The 15,809-nt window shown below is 34.9% G+C and overlaps 3 protein-coding genes across 6 annotated transcripts; 1 reads left to right on the forward strand and 2 right to left on the reverse strand.

Annotated features, from left to right (window-relative positions):
- Nucleotides 1-105: 105 nt before the first annotated feature.
- LOC120282373 (branched-chain-amino-acid aminotransferase 5, chloroplastic-like) lies at nucleotides 106-7,004 on the reverse strand. The gene is made up of 10 exons (XM_039289180.1): nucleotides 6,854-7,004; nucleotides 6,077-6,162; nucleotides 5,453-5,621; nucleotides 4,241-4,417; nucleotides 4,008-4,139; nucleotides 3,429-3,527; nucleotides 2,236-2,352; nucleotides 1,289-1,384; nucleotides 585-697; nucleotides 106-412 (listed from the first exon to the last, which is right to left on the reverse strand). Exons 2-10 carry the CDS (start codon nucleotides 6,139-6,141, stop codon nucleotides 295-297), a joined length of 1,086 nt encoding a protein of 361 aa, XP_039145114.1. The 5' UTR covers nucleotides 6,142-6,162; nucleotides 6,854-7,004; the 3' UTR covers nucleotides 106-294.
- Nucleotides 7,005-8,778: 1,774 nt separating this feature from the next.
- Nucleotides 8,779-10,223, forward strand: LOC120281861 (U-box domain-containing protein 21-like). The gene is given in 3 exon segments (XM_039288555.1): nucleotides 8,779-9,217; nucleotides 9,220-9,623; nucleotides 9,625-10,223. Coding segments are annotated over 3 exon segments (1,272 nt in total). The 5' UTR covers nucleotides 8,779-8,832; the 3' UTR covers nucleotides 10,108-10,223.
- A 776-nt stretch (nucleotides 10,224-10,999) lies between these two features.
- On the reverse strand, nucleotides 11,000-15,494 carry LOC120282657. 4 transcript variants are annotated; one of them, XM_039289496.1, is made up of 5 exons: nucleotides 15,247-15,494; nucleotides 15,089-15,171; nucleotides 14,350-14,405; nucleotides 14,155-14,272; nucleotides 11,000-11,301 (listed from the first exon to the last, which is right to left on the reverse strand). In XM_039289496.1, the coding sequence occupies exons 1-4, from the start codon at nucleotides 15,416-15,418 to the stop codon at nucleotides 14,194-14,196; spliced, it is 390 nt and encodes a 129-aa protein (XP_039145430.1). In that variant the 5' UTR covers nucleotides 15,419-15,494; the 3' UTR covers nucleotides 11,000-11,301; nucleotides 14,155-14,193. The 4 variants fall into 4 exon arrangements, with proteins under 4 accessions (XP_039145430.1, XP_039145429.1, XP_039145431.1 ...); XM_039289495.1 differs by having other exon boundaries at nucleotides 14,152-14,272; XM_039289497.1 differs by lacking the exon at nucleotides 11,000-11,301 and adding an exon at nucleotides 13,625-13,929 and having other exon boundaries at nucleotides 14,152-14,272.
- Between the last annotated feature and the right edge of the window lie 315 nt (nucleotides 15,495-15,809).

The following is a 15,809-nucleotide window of genomic DNA, read 5'->3' on the forward strand; positions in this document are numbered from 1 at the left end:
GGCTCACTGTCAAAAAGTGATGATTAATTTCCACTAATACCCAAATCAATGCTATAATATTTCTCAAAAACCTTTCCATAAAAGGGAAAATAAGCAAACAAACAAAACCCCAAAAAATAGTAGTATTGATGCAAAATCTGGCAAATCACACTGATATATATATATATATATATATTGTAGTTCACCTAGCTACTGAAAGAGGTAGTTCGACCACATTAAAAGTCTGACTTAAATTAAAAGAACAACATATTTTGGTAGGAAAAGTGAACATTTGATCATAATAATCTTATAAAACTAATTCAGCTCCATAGTCCAGCCCATGTTGTCCTCTGTAATTCCCTTCTGAAGATCTGTGAGTGCACAATAAAGCTTTTGGGATACAACACCAACTCCTCTGTGTCCATATTCCACTCTGTACAGATTTCATCCACATTTTAGTCAAGCAGAAGAAGCAAAAGTTTCTTAGTTCATGATTGACCAAAAGAAAATAAAAGCGACTTCGAATTGTATTTTGATCTCTAAGTTCATTAGACAGAGTTTCAAGCATTAGTTTTTCTTCTGGTGATACGAGGGGCAACTTTTACCTTTTTCCGTGGTATGTAATGCTTCCAACTGGTGATAAGACCACAGCCGTTCCCGTGCAAAAAACTTCATCCGCATCAAGCAAATCGTCTACTGATACTAGGCGCTCGTCAACCTGTACACCACCATGGTCATCATCCACAGAAGATAAAAAGAAAAGGGCTATCAATTGGTTGGAAAAAAAAATAAGTTTAATGCATTACAATTGAATAGTAGATTTTTATTCATTATAATCAAACTGCAGATGTTTCTAACACAATTATTGAGTGCATTACACTCATGTGTTTTCCTCCAAATTCCAGCTTTGTATCCAATCTAAAAAGCGTTTGTTTCACCCACTAAAGCCCACTTGAATGCTTTATGAATAATCAAATTTTAAAACAGCATAAGTTAAATAGACCTTGTCTAAATACAAATTTTTACAGGAAGTTCACTTGCCAACCATAAATGTGACTATAATTCAGTCATTGAATACCAATATGTATTAAAAAATAAACTCTCTCCTTCTGTGTTGGTCTTTATGAAGCCTACTAAATTATATGCTTCAGAATCCTACCATATGATTATTAGAGTGCAATCAAAATACTAAAAACCAACATTTGAAAGAGCCGCTGTTATGGTACAAAAAGTTTTTTATGAAACAAAGAAAAATGCCTGCGAAGAAGCTATAGATTTATAGTGTATATATATATCAGAAACAAATTACCTGGTATCCTTGATTCCGAGCAACCTGAATTATACTTTTTCTTGTGATTCCAGGCAAGATTGTCCCAAGAAGCTCTGGAGTTGAAATAACATTGCCCTGCAATAAAATATACCCAGAAATTTATTTCTTTGCAAATCTAAAAGGGAACAATAAACATATTCCCTTTCCAACAAAAATGACAAAAATTATGAAAAATGCAACTTCAACAAACTGCACAATGAAATAAAGAATTCAGCTTGAAGTTAAGAAAAAAAATAAGAACAAAATAAAGAGACTTGCTTTGGATGCAATTCAATGAATAGAATCCAAAAAGAGGAACATGCGCAACAGTGCAAATGGTAATGATAAAACAATATTAGAGTGGAATTCAAGTGGTACACAAGGTTTTATAAAAAAAACCGTAAAGGATCAGATATCAGTGATAAACTCTTCAAGAAACAGACACTTCAAAAATAGTCAGAAAGCATGCAGATAGAAAGGAATATCAAGGAAGTTAATGGTTAATGCCGTAGGCCCCTATCATCAAAGGCGAGGGGAGCATGGGGTGAAATACACATAGCTGCAGCCCCCTTGTTTGCTTCTGCAAAAGTGAGATTTCATGGCACCCGCATGCTTTTTCTTTATTTTTTATAAAAGATAATAAACCATGGTCAATTCTTAAAAAAAGAAGGATTGGACCTCCATACTTACATGGCTCCCTCATATAATCCAGTAATATAATCTGTTTCCATATGATAAGGCATTTCATTTGGGAAAGGTTAGTTAAGTGACAATGAGGCTGGTCACACAGAATGTCAACAACAACAACAAAACAATACGACTTTCGGACAACTCTACAAATACCAGGTGACTGGGTAAAGACAAAGAAAACTGGTGGCAGGTAGAATTTAAATGTCATGCAATGTAGTAAGGAACATCAGGTAGGAAAATGAATCTAAATGGCAAACCTTCACAATGAAAATATTGCAGGATGAGACCTCCTCCACATATTTCTTGTGAACAGAGTCGAGATATAGAACATCTGAATAGCCTTTTGCCTTAGCTATTGCCTGTGCCTTCAAGACCTACATGAGGCATACCGATGTTAATAGGATACAGATACAGGTGTTAAGTATTAAGTAACATAGAGTATTTTAATAAAAAACTAGATGTGTGGACACAGCCATGAGTATTCATATATGTGTAAATAATGTATATATACATAACCATGTAAATGACATTATTTTTAAGAGGGTGGAGAACATTTTGGTAAAATAAGTTTTTAGGTGTGATTATAGGTAAATAGATATTGTATATTATGAACCAGTCTAAACTACTTTAAAAAAATATATAATTTAGGACAAAGGATTTAAATCACATAAAATTTAAACTAAAAACAAATAGAGTTTTTAAAATCATGAAAATCACTTTTGAAAGGATAAGAAAGATAAGTAACAATATATACATATAAGAAAATATCAAAAAAAAATTATGAAGTTTAAAAAGATAAGAAAAAGGATAAGGTAATTAAAAAAAAAGATTGAGGTTGAAAACTAAAAAATTAAGATGGAGAGTGAAATAAAAAAAGACAAGAGAAACAAAATCTTTTTTTTTAAATAAATTCAGTAGAGTCATATGGGGGGAATGCGTGATTGGAACAGGGCCCTAAGGTATCTAAAGAAAAGATAGATATCCATAAACATGAAAATTCACCCATATGTGTTGTATGAGGGTAACACTAACATGCACAAAAGTTTAGGTGAATCACGAACCTGAACATAATCAAAATTGATTTTAACTTTTAAGTTAGAAAAACTTGAATGTATATTAAATAAACGTCCATGTTTAAGAGTATTCACTTGTGATCAGAAACCACTATTAAACCAAAAATTGGTAAGCAAAAGCCCAAAAAGTGCAAGTAAAATGGTTAAGAAGAGTGATGCACAACTTAACCAGCAATAGTAGTGCATAGAAAAATCATGAACATTCAGTTCATACAGATACATGAATAGGAATCACATGATGACTACATAGATGGTTAATCAAAAGAACAAAGGAAGTTGAATATGAAAAAAAAATCCAACAAACAGGAGAGCCACTTTTGACAATTATTCAACAAACGTTTTATAATTCAAAGGCTCATATGAGAAAATTTTCTTACTGAAGCATAATTGCCAATAGTCTTTACACCACCAGTACCACCAGGGGTTGCACGATGAAAGTCGGTTTCTACTATTAGGTTTATCGGTGCTAAACCCTCCTGAGGATGATAGTAAATAGGTAACATTGTCAGTGTTTTTAATGTGGATAAACAGGATATAAAAGAACAGAGCATCATGTTGCATAATGAAGGACTTATCAAATAAATGGCACTCTTTTCCCATTCACTATCCAATACAGGTTTTCCCACTTTTAAGGTAAAACATTTCTCTATAGAAACAAAATTTCTCTAACTCAAATCATAGATCTGCTCATGCAAATCAAGAGGCAAACCTGGAAAATCAAGATGCAAATCATAGATCTGCTCTAACTCAAAATTGCTCTAACTCAATTTTTTTTTGGCAAATAAACAATATAAATACACACAATATAAGATAACATACATGCTATTAATATGTGAGAAAGAACCTTTAAGTGTATGAAAAGGTCATCAGGTCATTCCCTAGTTCCAATACAGAGGGCAGTCTTTATAAGCAGCCCAGTAGGCTTTAAAACTAAAAATAATGTCATAAAAACTGACCTTAAAATAGTTGCCAACAGGTGAAACGAAAATAAGAAATGTGTACTCAGGGGCTGGTGCAAGACCAAGAATAGGCCCACTTCCGATAAGCAAAGGCCGAATGTATAGCGAACCTTTACCCACGGGTGGTACCTGCATTTAAGTAAAAAGTATGTAAAATTCAACAAGATAATTAGTGGACCTCATTCCTATGATCAATTATTGTATATTAGTATCAAGAATAGAAAAACTACCCAATGTTTATTTGCCAAAACAGTGAGCTTTACAGCATCCACAAACTGCTCAACAGTTGGTGAAGGCATGCACATCCTTTCAGCACCTGACTTCATTCTTAAAGCATTTTCTTCTGGACGAAAGAGAAGAATTGACCCATCTTCTTTCCTATATGCTTTTAGGCCTTCAAACAACCCCTGTGAGCAAAATCATTAAGCCTTTTTGATACCAAAGTTGAGAAAACTCATGCCCTAGCAGTTAGCACATAAGAAGTCAGCAGTCAGTTAGCACATAACAAGCTCTTAATGTGAAGAGTAAGTACCTTAATTGGAGAAGGGAGATCAATTGGTTCCAAAGGAAGGTTATGGGCAAAACTTTATTAGCTAAGATGAGAAGAATAGCTTTACTTGCTGCAGTTTATGTTATCTGGAAAGCTAGAAACTTACTAATCTTTCAGCACCAAAGATTTAGTGAGGAGGATGTCGATAAGCAGATGGGTGTAAATAAGTTTCATCTTCTGGTAGTTAGGTTTATTTCTGTATCGTTCTCATTCTATCTCAAGTATTGTGTTTTGTAAGAGTAGTTATGCTAGTTCTACTAGTTCAATCAATTGTGGGCCTGATTCTAAATGTCAATGATATGGCTTGGTAATGCTTGTTTGTAATTTGTGTATGTTTTGAGATGTTTTGTGCTTAATAAAGTTCCTTTTTGGCTTGACCAAAATAAATAAATAAATAAATAATAAAAAATTCAGCAGTCAGTGCAATTGAATTTTAATGTCTGATTTTATAACAAGCAGATTAGGGGTTATGTATTTCCCAATTTATCTTAATGTCAGTAAATTACATTCAGGTTGAGCTTTGGAAGGTTATCATTCTGAAAGATGCAGCTCAAAGAAAGAAATCAGAATAGGCTCCCATTTAGTATTACAAGCAAGCATAACCAAACACATTTAAAGCTCAAATGGAAAGAAACCAGTAAAAACAACTTATGCTTGAAATTTTAAATAGACCATCCAGACAACATGGATGTTAAATAAGCAATTTTAATATCAGTATTTTAAAATTTAATAACTGCTCACTACAGGCTGCATACTTTTACATTCTGAATCTCTGATTATGAAGATAAATACATATGATGCAAATTTCAAGATCTGTGACCAAGAACAAACACATCTTGGAGAGACCACTGACAACTTATTCAAGTACAAAGCGACCTGTTTGCATACTAACCTGGCCATAATTTAAGACTCCAGATGATGGACTCAATTCAACAGGTCCATATGGCTGTAATTTGCCTTCAGTAAATGTTCCATTCTGAGTGCATTTCATAACATACATATAATCGGTAGGCACAAGTCCAAATCCAAGGTTATCCCAATCAGTATCAGCCAAATCAACCCTTGACCAAATATGAAATGTTAAAAATTCATGCATAAGGAATGAGGAGCACAAAAAATAATAATAATAATAAAACAAAATAAAATAGTGATAATAAAATAAACAAAGATGCATCAATTAACATATGCACACCACCAGCCTCAAATGTGAATCATGTGATGAGTTATTAAAAACCCAATAGCTATTAAAATGCGGCAGTTGTGATTGCAATAGTGAATTTCAAGTAGGAAGATTAGGAAGATTAGGAAAAGAATAAAAGACAGATAAATGAAATCAACACCATTTACATGTTCAACAAAATTTCCATCTTTTGACATTGTTATTATCTATGCATAAAATGAAAGAATAACGGTAAGAAACTAATCAATTTAATAAGCAAGTACAGTGTGATATAAACACCAGATCAAAATGCATAAGAATTGTAAAAGAACAGATCTGAACAGATAATTTAAATACCTAATAGTCCTTCCTTCGACCGCTTCACATCTTGTAGTGGGAAGTAAAGAAACCATAGAAGGCATTGGACAAACATGATTTTGTATCTGTAACAAACACAAGGAAGTTTAAAGGTCAAATATTTCAGCCTACCACACAATTTACTCTTGATTCCCTTCAAAGAATGATCTTTGGACAAATGAAGTCATACATAACTATGTATTTTACTGTTACAGTTAATAACAAAAGGCAAAAGTCGACAAAAGCAACTTCCAACAAATGGCAGGACTTCCACATATGCATAACAAGATGAGAATCACAAAAAAAATTACTGGAAAGAGAACTGCTATACTGATCACAGCAGCAAGGAAGATATACAAATATGTAGAATTAAAACTTCACAATGGTTGTGAAACTCCAAGCGTTGATTTGCAAAGAACCAATCACTAAATGTGCCTATTTTAGATTAAAAATCAATTCATCTCGACAATAATAACAATAATAATAATAATAAAAAATTGAAACACAACCTACTTAAAAAGTACACAAACTTCACAGCCTTAATAAGATCGATCACACCAAAACAAAAAAAAAATCAAATTTTTTAGAAATAAAATGGGAAAACAGGAAGAAGAAGAAGAAGAAGCACAAATCCCGATTTACAAAATCAAGAAATCTTGTAATACATTGAAAAGCAAAAAAAGAAATTCAAAACTCTAACAATCATAGCCATATCTCATATTCCACAAAGAAATTCATCAAATAAAAGCAAGGAAGCGAAAAGGGGGGGAAAGAGACCTTAAGCAGAGAAGAGGATTGGGGAAATGGAGCTTGAGACCGGAGGGGAAGGACGATGAGGAGATGAGAGCGCCGCCGCGGAGCGCCGCGCCGCCACACTCCATGGATATCATTTCTGAGATCTAAGAAAAGTAGAAAACAAAGAAAAAAAACAAACACGAGGAGCACGAAAAGGAAGGGGTTTTTTTCAATTTCTCGCGCGTAACGGTGCTTGCATCCTCTTTGATGACGTGTCACTATTATCTTTGAGAATGGGGTCCCACCTTTAAGTACCTCAACAACCAATCAAAGCGCGATACGTCATGTCAAGGTTGAGTATGCTGATCGGGACTGAAGATGAGATCGAAGACACGTGGGTGACGTGGCAGTAGTCAAGTCAGAGATGCAGTTTGAATCGTGACCGTCCAGATTCCACTGTGCTAACGTGGCGGTCTTGGGCTTTTACTGGGCCTTATTTTGGGCTGAGACTAGCGATGATCCGGCCTGCTAAGCCTTTTTAGCCTAAAAGGGTTTAATTTTTTGGTTTTTTATTTTATCATTTTTTTTTATTATTGTTAACTTGGATAAAAATTTTAGTGGAATTTTAATTAATGTAATGTGGATAATAATTGTATGCCATGATGTAGTCTCTGATAGAAAATAATTTGAAAATGAAACGAAGTAGTATGACTAACCATATTGTGCTATGTCTATGTCTATTAAATGTTAATAGGTTTGTATACATTATCATTGACTGATTACTTATTAATAATTCCATAAACTGAACAAATTATACATATATAAATAAGTGGGTGTTTTCCATATTTCGAATTAATTACATTATTATACATGGGTCACAATATGAACATGAACCCAAAAGTCCTTTTTTTTTTTGGCTGCCATGTAGTACAGGAAGGTATGGATTTAATAAGGCAAAAATAAAGTATATGAGTACAAAACAATGACAAAGATAAGGGTTATTGGTCCTAGTCCCATGAAATTAATTTTTCATTTAATCTAAATAAAATATAAAAAAATAATTACAAAGTTAATAAATTATTCATAAATGAAATGTCAAAAATTAAAATAAAATAACATATCAATAAATTTTTATTATAGTGAAATCATTTGTAATCCAATGATAACTCGCCACAAAGTACATAAGAGGTGAGAGTTCAAAATATTATTTCAGAAGTTCTATCTATTAATGCTATTCATATACTATATATGAAGACTCGATATTGTTCATCGGTATTATTTGTTGATCATGATGTGAGTCTCTTACGGTAAAAATAGTGATTTTCACCCCTCTAAAATTGTAAGAAAAAGAGATTCATTCCTAAGGGTAGTAACTAGTGCACATTCATACATATCTATTCTATTAAACTGTGTTTATATATATTAATATAAAAATTAATTAGAAAAATCCACACCAAACATCACCTAAGATCACATTAATTTCTCACCAACTAAAATTATAGAAATGAAAATGATCTATAAACAAAAGATATAACCGAAAATTTGATGGTGGAAAAGAGAAGGTTTGATCAACCACATTACATGGTCCTAATTATGACCCACCTAATGACAAAATAAAAGCTCCCCATTCATTCATCCATTCAACAAAACCAATAAATAATATAATACAAGAAAATAAACAAATAAAAAAGGAAAACTCTGGCCGGTGGAAAACGCAAACCATCATAATCATCATCTCATTAGTGACCCTTTCGGCCTGGTTCTCTGACCAATTGACCCAATCTGCCGGTCAAACCGGTTAACTCTCCCAAATAAACAAACCCAAGACCTAATACCGCTTCCATTCCGCGGTTCAATTTTTCAAACTTCAACGGTCAACATTCAAACCTCCAACTCTTCTCTTCCTTCCATTTCCCATGTATATATATATATCTCCATTCTCACCATCTCCTTCAAGAATTCAACTAGAAAAACAACTCAAACAACTCATCCAACAATCCTAGCAATTCTTTAAACTAAGGATGGCATCACGCCGGAGCCGGAGAGTAGCCGGAGAAGCAGAGCTAGAGATTTCGATACCGAACCATTTCCGGTGCCCGATATCATTAGAGCTCATGAAAGATCCGGTTACAGTGTCCACAGGCATCACATATGATCGGCAAAGCATAGAAAGATGGATGGACATGGGTCACTCAATGTGTCCGGTGACCAACCAGACCATGCACACTGATCATGAGCTCATTCCCAACCATATCATTCGGAGAAGGATCCAAGATTGGTGTGTGGCTCATAAGGCTCTTGGTATTGAGAGAATTCCAACTCCAAGGATCCCGGTGTCTCCGGCCATGGCCTCTCAGCTTCTCTCGGAGATTGCTTCGATTAGTCAGCTCGGAGATGTTCAAAGAATTATCTTGAATTGGTTATGAGAGTTAAGGCTTTGGTGAAGGAGAGTGAGCGCAATCGCCGGTGTTTCATGTCATCGGGTGCCGGCCGGGTGTTTGCTTGCTCCTTCAGTGAGTTTGCTAGTAATACGTCGAAGTTCTCCGGTGTATTGGAAGAGATTTTATCAGTGATCACTGCAATGGCACCATTGGATGAAGATGCTTGCTGGCATCTTAGCTCACCGGAATCCATGTCTTTCATTGTATATATGTTACAGTGTGGTGATCTTGGCCGGAGACTTAATGCAGTTGTAGCGGTGAAAGAGCTTGTATCAAGAAGTAAGAATGCTGTAGAGATCGTGGCGGAGACCGAAGGATTAGTCGAAGCATTGGTTAAGCTTATTAAAGAACCGATATCGCCTCAGACGACAGAAGGCTTCACTTGTGGCTACTTACTATTTGGTGTCCTCCGCTGAGAAGACGGCCGAGAGGTTTGTCGAATTGGGGATTGTTTCATTGCTACTAGAAATGCTTGTGGACTCGGAGAAGAGCATGTCGGAGAAGGCTCTTGCGGTGTTGGATTCGGTGTTAGTGTGCGAAAAGGCGAAGAATGATGCATATGATAATGCTCTTGCATTGCCGGTGTTGGTGAAGAAGATGTTTAGGATCTCCGATATGGCGACGGAGTTTGCAGTTTCAGCAATTTGGAAACTTTGCAAGAAAGGAGGAGAAGAGTGCTTGATAGAGGCTCTGCAAGTTGGTGCATTTCAGAAGCTCTTGTTGCTCTTGCAAGTAGGTTGCAGTGGTGAAACAAAGGAGAAGGCCACTCAGTTGCTTAAGCTTATGAATGGTTCTAAGAAGAAGTTGGAATGCATTGATGTTATGGATTTTAGAGGATTGAAGAGATCTCTTTAATTCATCACAAACATGAATGATGTTTTATTTTCTTGTTTTTTTTAAAAGTGATTTTTGTGTAGATGAGTGTATAAAAGATGAAATGTGAAATTCAGAAAAAAGAGGAGTTCTCATCACACACTATGTTGCTATGTTTGTTTGTTGTTGTTGTTGTTGTTGTTGTGCTTTGATTTCTGTTGTTTGGAGTGTATGATTATTAATGGTTTGGCTTAACTAATGTCAGAATAATGCTTTGCAATAAAGTGTTTCTAGATGAATGATGGAAATCATGGAATTAAAGAATGCTGGACACTGTGTTAGGTATTGGAATATAGATCTAGAGAACTTGACATATGTGGATTTGACACTCTGTTAGGCAAATCTGAATCTTTTTTAATAGACATAAAAGTATGACCATGTGAAGCATGCATGGCCTTCTCATCTCATGGATGAAATCAACCAAAAAAATTCCCACCATATTTGTAACTCATATAGTTCATGATCCAATGATTTTAATGTGCTTAATTATATTGAAGGAGAGGAAAAAAGAAATTAGAATTCCTACCTTTTATCTTTCTTTTTCACTCAATTAACACACAATAAACAAGTTCAAATTGCTTGTGTATCCTTACCAATGATTTATAAGAGTAGTTTTCACATGGATATAACAGCAATTCCCCATTTTTATGTGGTGCATGCCCAAATAATAATAATAATAATAATAATAATAATAATAATAATAATAATAATAATAATAAAAAGCAAGAAATGATCTTATAGGGTAGTTCAATTAGGTAGACAAAGGCAACCCATAGTGGACTGTCATGCAAAAGAGACTATGAGAGCAATGTAAAAACTCAAACAGGTTGACTAGAAACAATAGAGGGGACCCAAATAAACAGTATTAAAAGACTAGTAAGCATGGAACAGGTATCAATCTAATTTATTTCGGTAGGTCATCTGTTCTCCCTTCAAACCACAACATGTTGAACATTGACTCATCTTAACACACTAATTAACACCATATGAATGAGTAAACAAATGCAAGTTTGGTTGCATTAGAAAGACTCAACAGCTTGCAGATTGATATTTAAACTATTTTTCCACAAAGAGTATGAAAAATTCATGCAAAGACATGACATCCAGAAGCTATGACTTGGGTGATGTACATCAAACTTCAAAGTAGAAGCTGGAACTTGTCACTGCCATCTTTATCTGCAGAAAACAACAAGGTTTACTGCTTTTTTCATATATATATTTTTATATGTATTAAAGATGCTTCTTCAAGACTCAAAGGGAAATACTTTAAGAAAAAAGGAAGAAAAAAATAAAAGAGCAAAAGAACAAATGGCTACCTTCTCTAGAAAAAGGTAAAAACATCAAGATGAATGTCTGAATAAGAGTGAATAACATGTGGAATTCTTCTTTCGGCTTCTTTTATTGTAAGCTTAGAACTTTTATTCTGTAAAGTTGGAAGCACTAAACCCTCAACACAAGATGTTAAGATGCTTATACTAACTCTTAAGCTAAGGAACTCATCAGTAAACAAACCTTAACATGCTAAAAGACAGACTGTTCTAAGGTCAAATACAAAGAACAGCCAGTCAGTAGTTTCACTTCCATTAATGGGCAAGCTGGCATGCTTGTCCATTCATGGTTTGAGTTTGGATTTTAAAGATGTTTTCTTCTGACTTAACAAAGTAAGGCAAGAAAAACAAACATTAGCATATATATATTCAAATAAAATGCCCAAAATAGTGATGTTCAAAAAAATTCAACTAGGTGCAGATGATGGGGACAAATTAACCTAGGTATATATGTACTTCAGTAATTTTACTCTATTGTTTCTATAAGTAAAACAACTTAAGGGACAAAGTTGACCTCCTTGACCATAGAGATAAGCTCAAGATAACATGAATAACAACATTGGCTCTCGCCATCAAGAAAGTAGTTTATACCAATCCTTCACTATTATTGCACATTTAATGCTAGCATAACCATCCGTTCACAAGTTGGAATACTTCAAGGAAAAATTTCAAGCTCAGAATTGGGATGTCTACAATCAAGACTTTGATATAGTCTTTGGACATAATCAATGAGATTTAGTACTATATTCGAAGTCATATGATGAATAGAAAATTATAACCAAGAAAAAGCAACACAATGTAATGGCTCACAATACTAGTTATGACATGTATTTCCAATCCACATTGGAAAGTAAAATCTGATAGACACAACAGATTAAAGAGCAAGAGCAAAGTCTAACAGAATCACTAAACAAAGACTATCTGTCACTGGTCTGATTTCCATAATATAATCATAAAAAAAAAAAGTTGTTAGTAAAATAATTGTGCCTTCATAAGACAGACCATATTGAATTGAATAATTCTCAATTTGACCAGATAAGCAAGGAGAATCACCAATCAGCATCTCTGATCATATCAGTCATTATCACAAGGGTCTGATTTTCCAAGCCCTACCATGGAATTTTAGTTTCAATCACCGACATAACAAATCAGTGTATTGATTCATGGTCAACTTTCCTCCCAATGGAGTAGGTTTCTTCTTGCTTACTTCAACCAGTTCTAAGAAATTTGGCCTTACTCATAAAGATAATTAATAGATAAAGTCCTTCACATCCTTCTTTCCAACCATCTATTCAAGAGATATCTCTACCACATGTAAAAGAATCAGATCATATATTCTGGAAGAAGACTTCAACATACCTATCGTGGTAAAGCATGGAGCACAGGAATAAATGCATCATTAACTCTTTGGTCAAAAATTAACCATTGAACATTTGACCCTCAGATAAATGTCACTCCTTAGAATGTGGCTCACATATAAAATTACCAAATTCACCATCACCAAATTCTCTAAAATACCAAAAATCAAATCATACCCCCAAGAAGATTAATACCCCTTTCACATTTAGCATTTGCGGGTCACATCCTTCACAAGGATGGGTAACGTCCCTTCACATCCTTTTTTCCAACTCAACAGATATCCTGCCACATGTAATATAATCAGTTCATATATTCTGGAAGGCAGGATTTCAAGACGCCTATCTTGGTAAAGCATGGAGCACAAGGATGGATACATCACTAACTCTTTGGTTAATGGTCAACCATGGAACACTTGGCTCTCTAATGAACATATCACTCCTTAGAATGTGACTCACCTATAAAATTACCAAATTCATCATCACCAACTTCTCCAAAATACCAAAAATCAAATCATGTTCCATTGAAGATTTACACTCTCTTCACATTTAGCAATTACTGGTCACATCCTTCACAAGGAAAGATAACGTCCTTCCCATTTTTTTTTCCAACCATCTATTCAAGAGATATCTCCACCACATGTAAAAGAATCAGTTAATATATTCTGGAAGGCAGGATTTCAACATGCTTGACCTGGTAAAGCATGGAGCACAAGGAAGGATGCATCATTAACTCTTTGGTCAAGAGTTAATCATGGAACGCTCGGCCCTCAAATAAACATATCACTCCTTAGAATGTAGCACGCATACAAAATTACCAAATTCACCATCACATACTTCTCCAAAAAACAAAAAATCAAATAATGCTCTAAAGAAGATTTATACTCTCTTCACATTTAGCATACACTGATCACATGGGTGAAGCAATCACTTGCAAAAAAACTGAGAAACAAAAGCCAGAGTTACTTTCCATCACTCAGAATTTAAAAGCATGGTAAATAAAAAATACGAAGAGGCCCTCCACAATGATACCCAGTTTGCAAGTGATTTAAGGAGAAGAACAAGCAAAAAAGTTCGCATAAATGCATCTTCCAATCAATCTCATGATGTCAAAGCCGTCCCTACAAATTATAAAACAATATATCTATATTAATGTAAAGAAGCCTCAGCATTCTTCTCCAAATCTCAGGAACAGTCATAGTTAAAAGTCACAAACGACTTACAGAAATAAAAAAACACTATCTCAAGATTCACAATGAGGGGGAAAAAATTGACGCCCTGCTGGTGCATATACAAGATATAATAACCAACAGGGAACTGCAGTCTGAAAATATTGAACTCACCACCTTAACACAGAGTAATAAAACCAAGGCCGCAGCCACTGATTACTGATTCTTGAGACGTTTTTCAGCTTCCTCCAATCCTCTAACCTCTTGTTGGTATTTGCAAACACAACATATGCACCTGCCATCCCGTGAACAATCCTTAAGCATAAATCCCAACAGGCCTAAGAAGTAACAGTGATATAGGAAGTTTTTTACCAATAAAGAAGACAGGATAATACACACAGAATAACATTCCTCTGAGCTTTGAATACCTGCAGCACAAGAATGATCAAAAGGTTAAAACCATTTGTCATACGGCTAGAATGGATTAAACTTAAAAGAGGATGGTGAGAAAGGGTGAGGTTTCACGGATGCTATACTCAACCCATGTCTAAGATTGAAAATGGTGGATTACTCTTTTTTTTCACTCTTCTTAAACTTTCCAACATAAATAAAGGGGCCTATTCAGTTGTTCAGAAAGCTTCCTGGGCAGATGAGTTCATATTTTTAAAATTAAAGTTTCCAACACCACCACAGATAATCCATTTATCTTATTTTCCTTGTGAAATTTGTAGTCTGTCACAGAGTCGATCAACATAAACAACAAGAAAGGACAACGTTTTCCACAACTGTTGATTTTACATAATAATTATTCCCCGATTCCCAAAATCCAACCTCAAAATAAAAATTCCACTCACCAGTCCATGTCCTATAAACACCTATGCTTGGTAATCTCTTAACAAATCCACTTCACCAATTCACGTCATAACTACCCGCAAACAAATAGCAAAGTCTGATCAATCACCAATTCCCAGCAATCCATACAACCACCCAATCCAAACAAGCGAAAGTTTCAATTTTTTCATAAAGATCCATCACGCAATCTTGATATACAAATAAAAGATCAACATAAACTTCAAAAAAACCAAAACAACAGAGGTTTTAGAGCTTTTACTGATTTCTCGTAGTGGAACAGTTCCTCGGGAGTGCACACTTCAGCGCTGCACATCTGCCGATGCTCGTTCTTCCAGTGTATATCTACATCCACACAGAAACATCAAGACAAACAAATAGAATGGAAGAAGAAGAAGAAGAGCAAGTGAAGAACCATACCTAGGAGGTGGAAACCGGCGAAAGGGAGGATGGAAACAGCAGGTTGAATGATCATGGAGACGAGGGCGACGATGCTTGACTTGAGCTGCCGTGGCCATGGCAGTGTCAGCAGAACGACGATCGCCGTCTCCACAGCCACCACACACGTCAACACCATCCATTGCAGCCCCATCTCTCTCTCTCTCTCTCTCTCTCGTCGATCGAACCGGAGACTTTGGGCAGGGGGAGAAAACTTCAGTCCCAAGGTTGGTGTCTCGGCGTGTGGGGTCAAAAAGCTTGGTCAGATTAACTTTTTTTTTTTTTTTTTGGGAAATCTAATTAACTAATTTTGTTAAATATCTGATTTTATTTATATATCATAAAAGAAATAATTATTGAATTATTATTCTTTATTTATATACGGGCTTTTTTTTTAATTCAATTAAGAGGCGAGAAGATGGAGCAAATGTTGTACTTCTTTTACACATTTTAAGATCCACGCTGTCAGCAAGTACTTCTGCAGCTTGCGGTCCATGTCTGCAGAAGATGTTTCATACATATACGTATCTATATACAAACGAACC

The sequence above is a fragment of the Dioscorea cayenensis genome, chromosome 18 (assembly GCF_009730915.1).
Source record: "Dioscorea cayenensis subsp. rotundata cultivar TDr96_F1 chromosome 18, TDr96_F1_v2_PseudoChromosome.rev07_lg8_w22 25.fasta, whole genome shotgun sequence".
Taxonomy (NCBI): domain Eukaryota; kingdom Viridiplantae; phylum Streptophyta; class Magnoliopsida; order Dioscoreales; family Dioscoreaceae; genus Dioscorea; species Dioscorea cayenensis.

Bases quoted from the DNA above. Each gene is read 5' to 3' on its own strand.
- LOC120282373 (XM_039289180.1), bottom strand. From the start codon at position 6,141: ATGCCTTCTATGGTTTCTTTACTTCCCACTACAAGATGTGAAGCGGTC. The intron at 1,385-2,235 runs GTTTGCCATTTA...ATTTTATTGCAG, and splicing joins GCAATATTTTCATTGTGAAG to GGCAATGTTATTTCAACTCC. The intron at 698-1,288 runs GTAATTTGTTTC...GGTGGTGTACAG, and splicing joins CTCGGAATCAAGGATACCAG to GTTGACGAGCGCCTAGTATC.
- LOC120282657 (XM_039289496.1), bottom strand. From the start codon at position 15,418: ATGGGGCTGCAATGGATGGTGTTGACGTGTGTGGTGGCTGTGGAGACG. The intron at 15,172-15,246 runs GTATGGTTCTTC...GTGTGGATGTAG, and splicing joins CGCCGGTTTCCACCTCCTAG to ATATACACTGGAAGAACGAG. The intron at 14,273-14,349 runs GTAAAAAACTTC...ACGGGATGGCAG, and splicing joins TTATCCTGTCTTCTTTATTG to GTGCATATGTTGTGTTTGCA.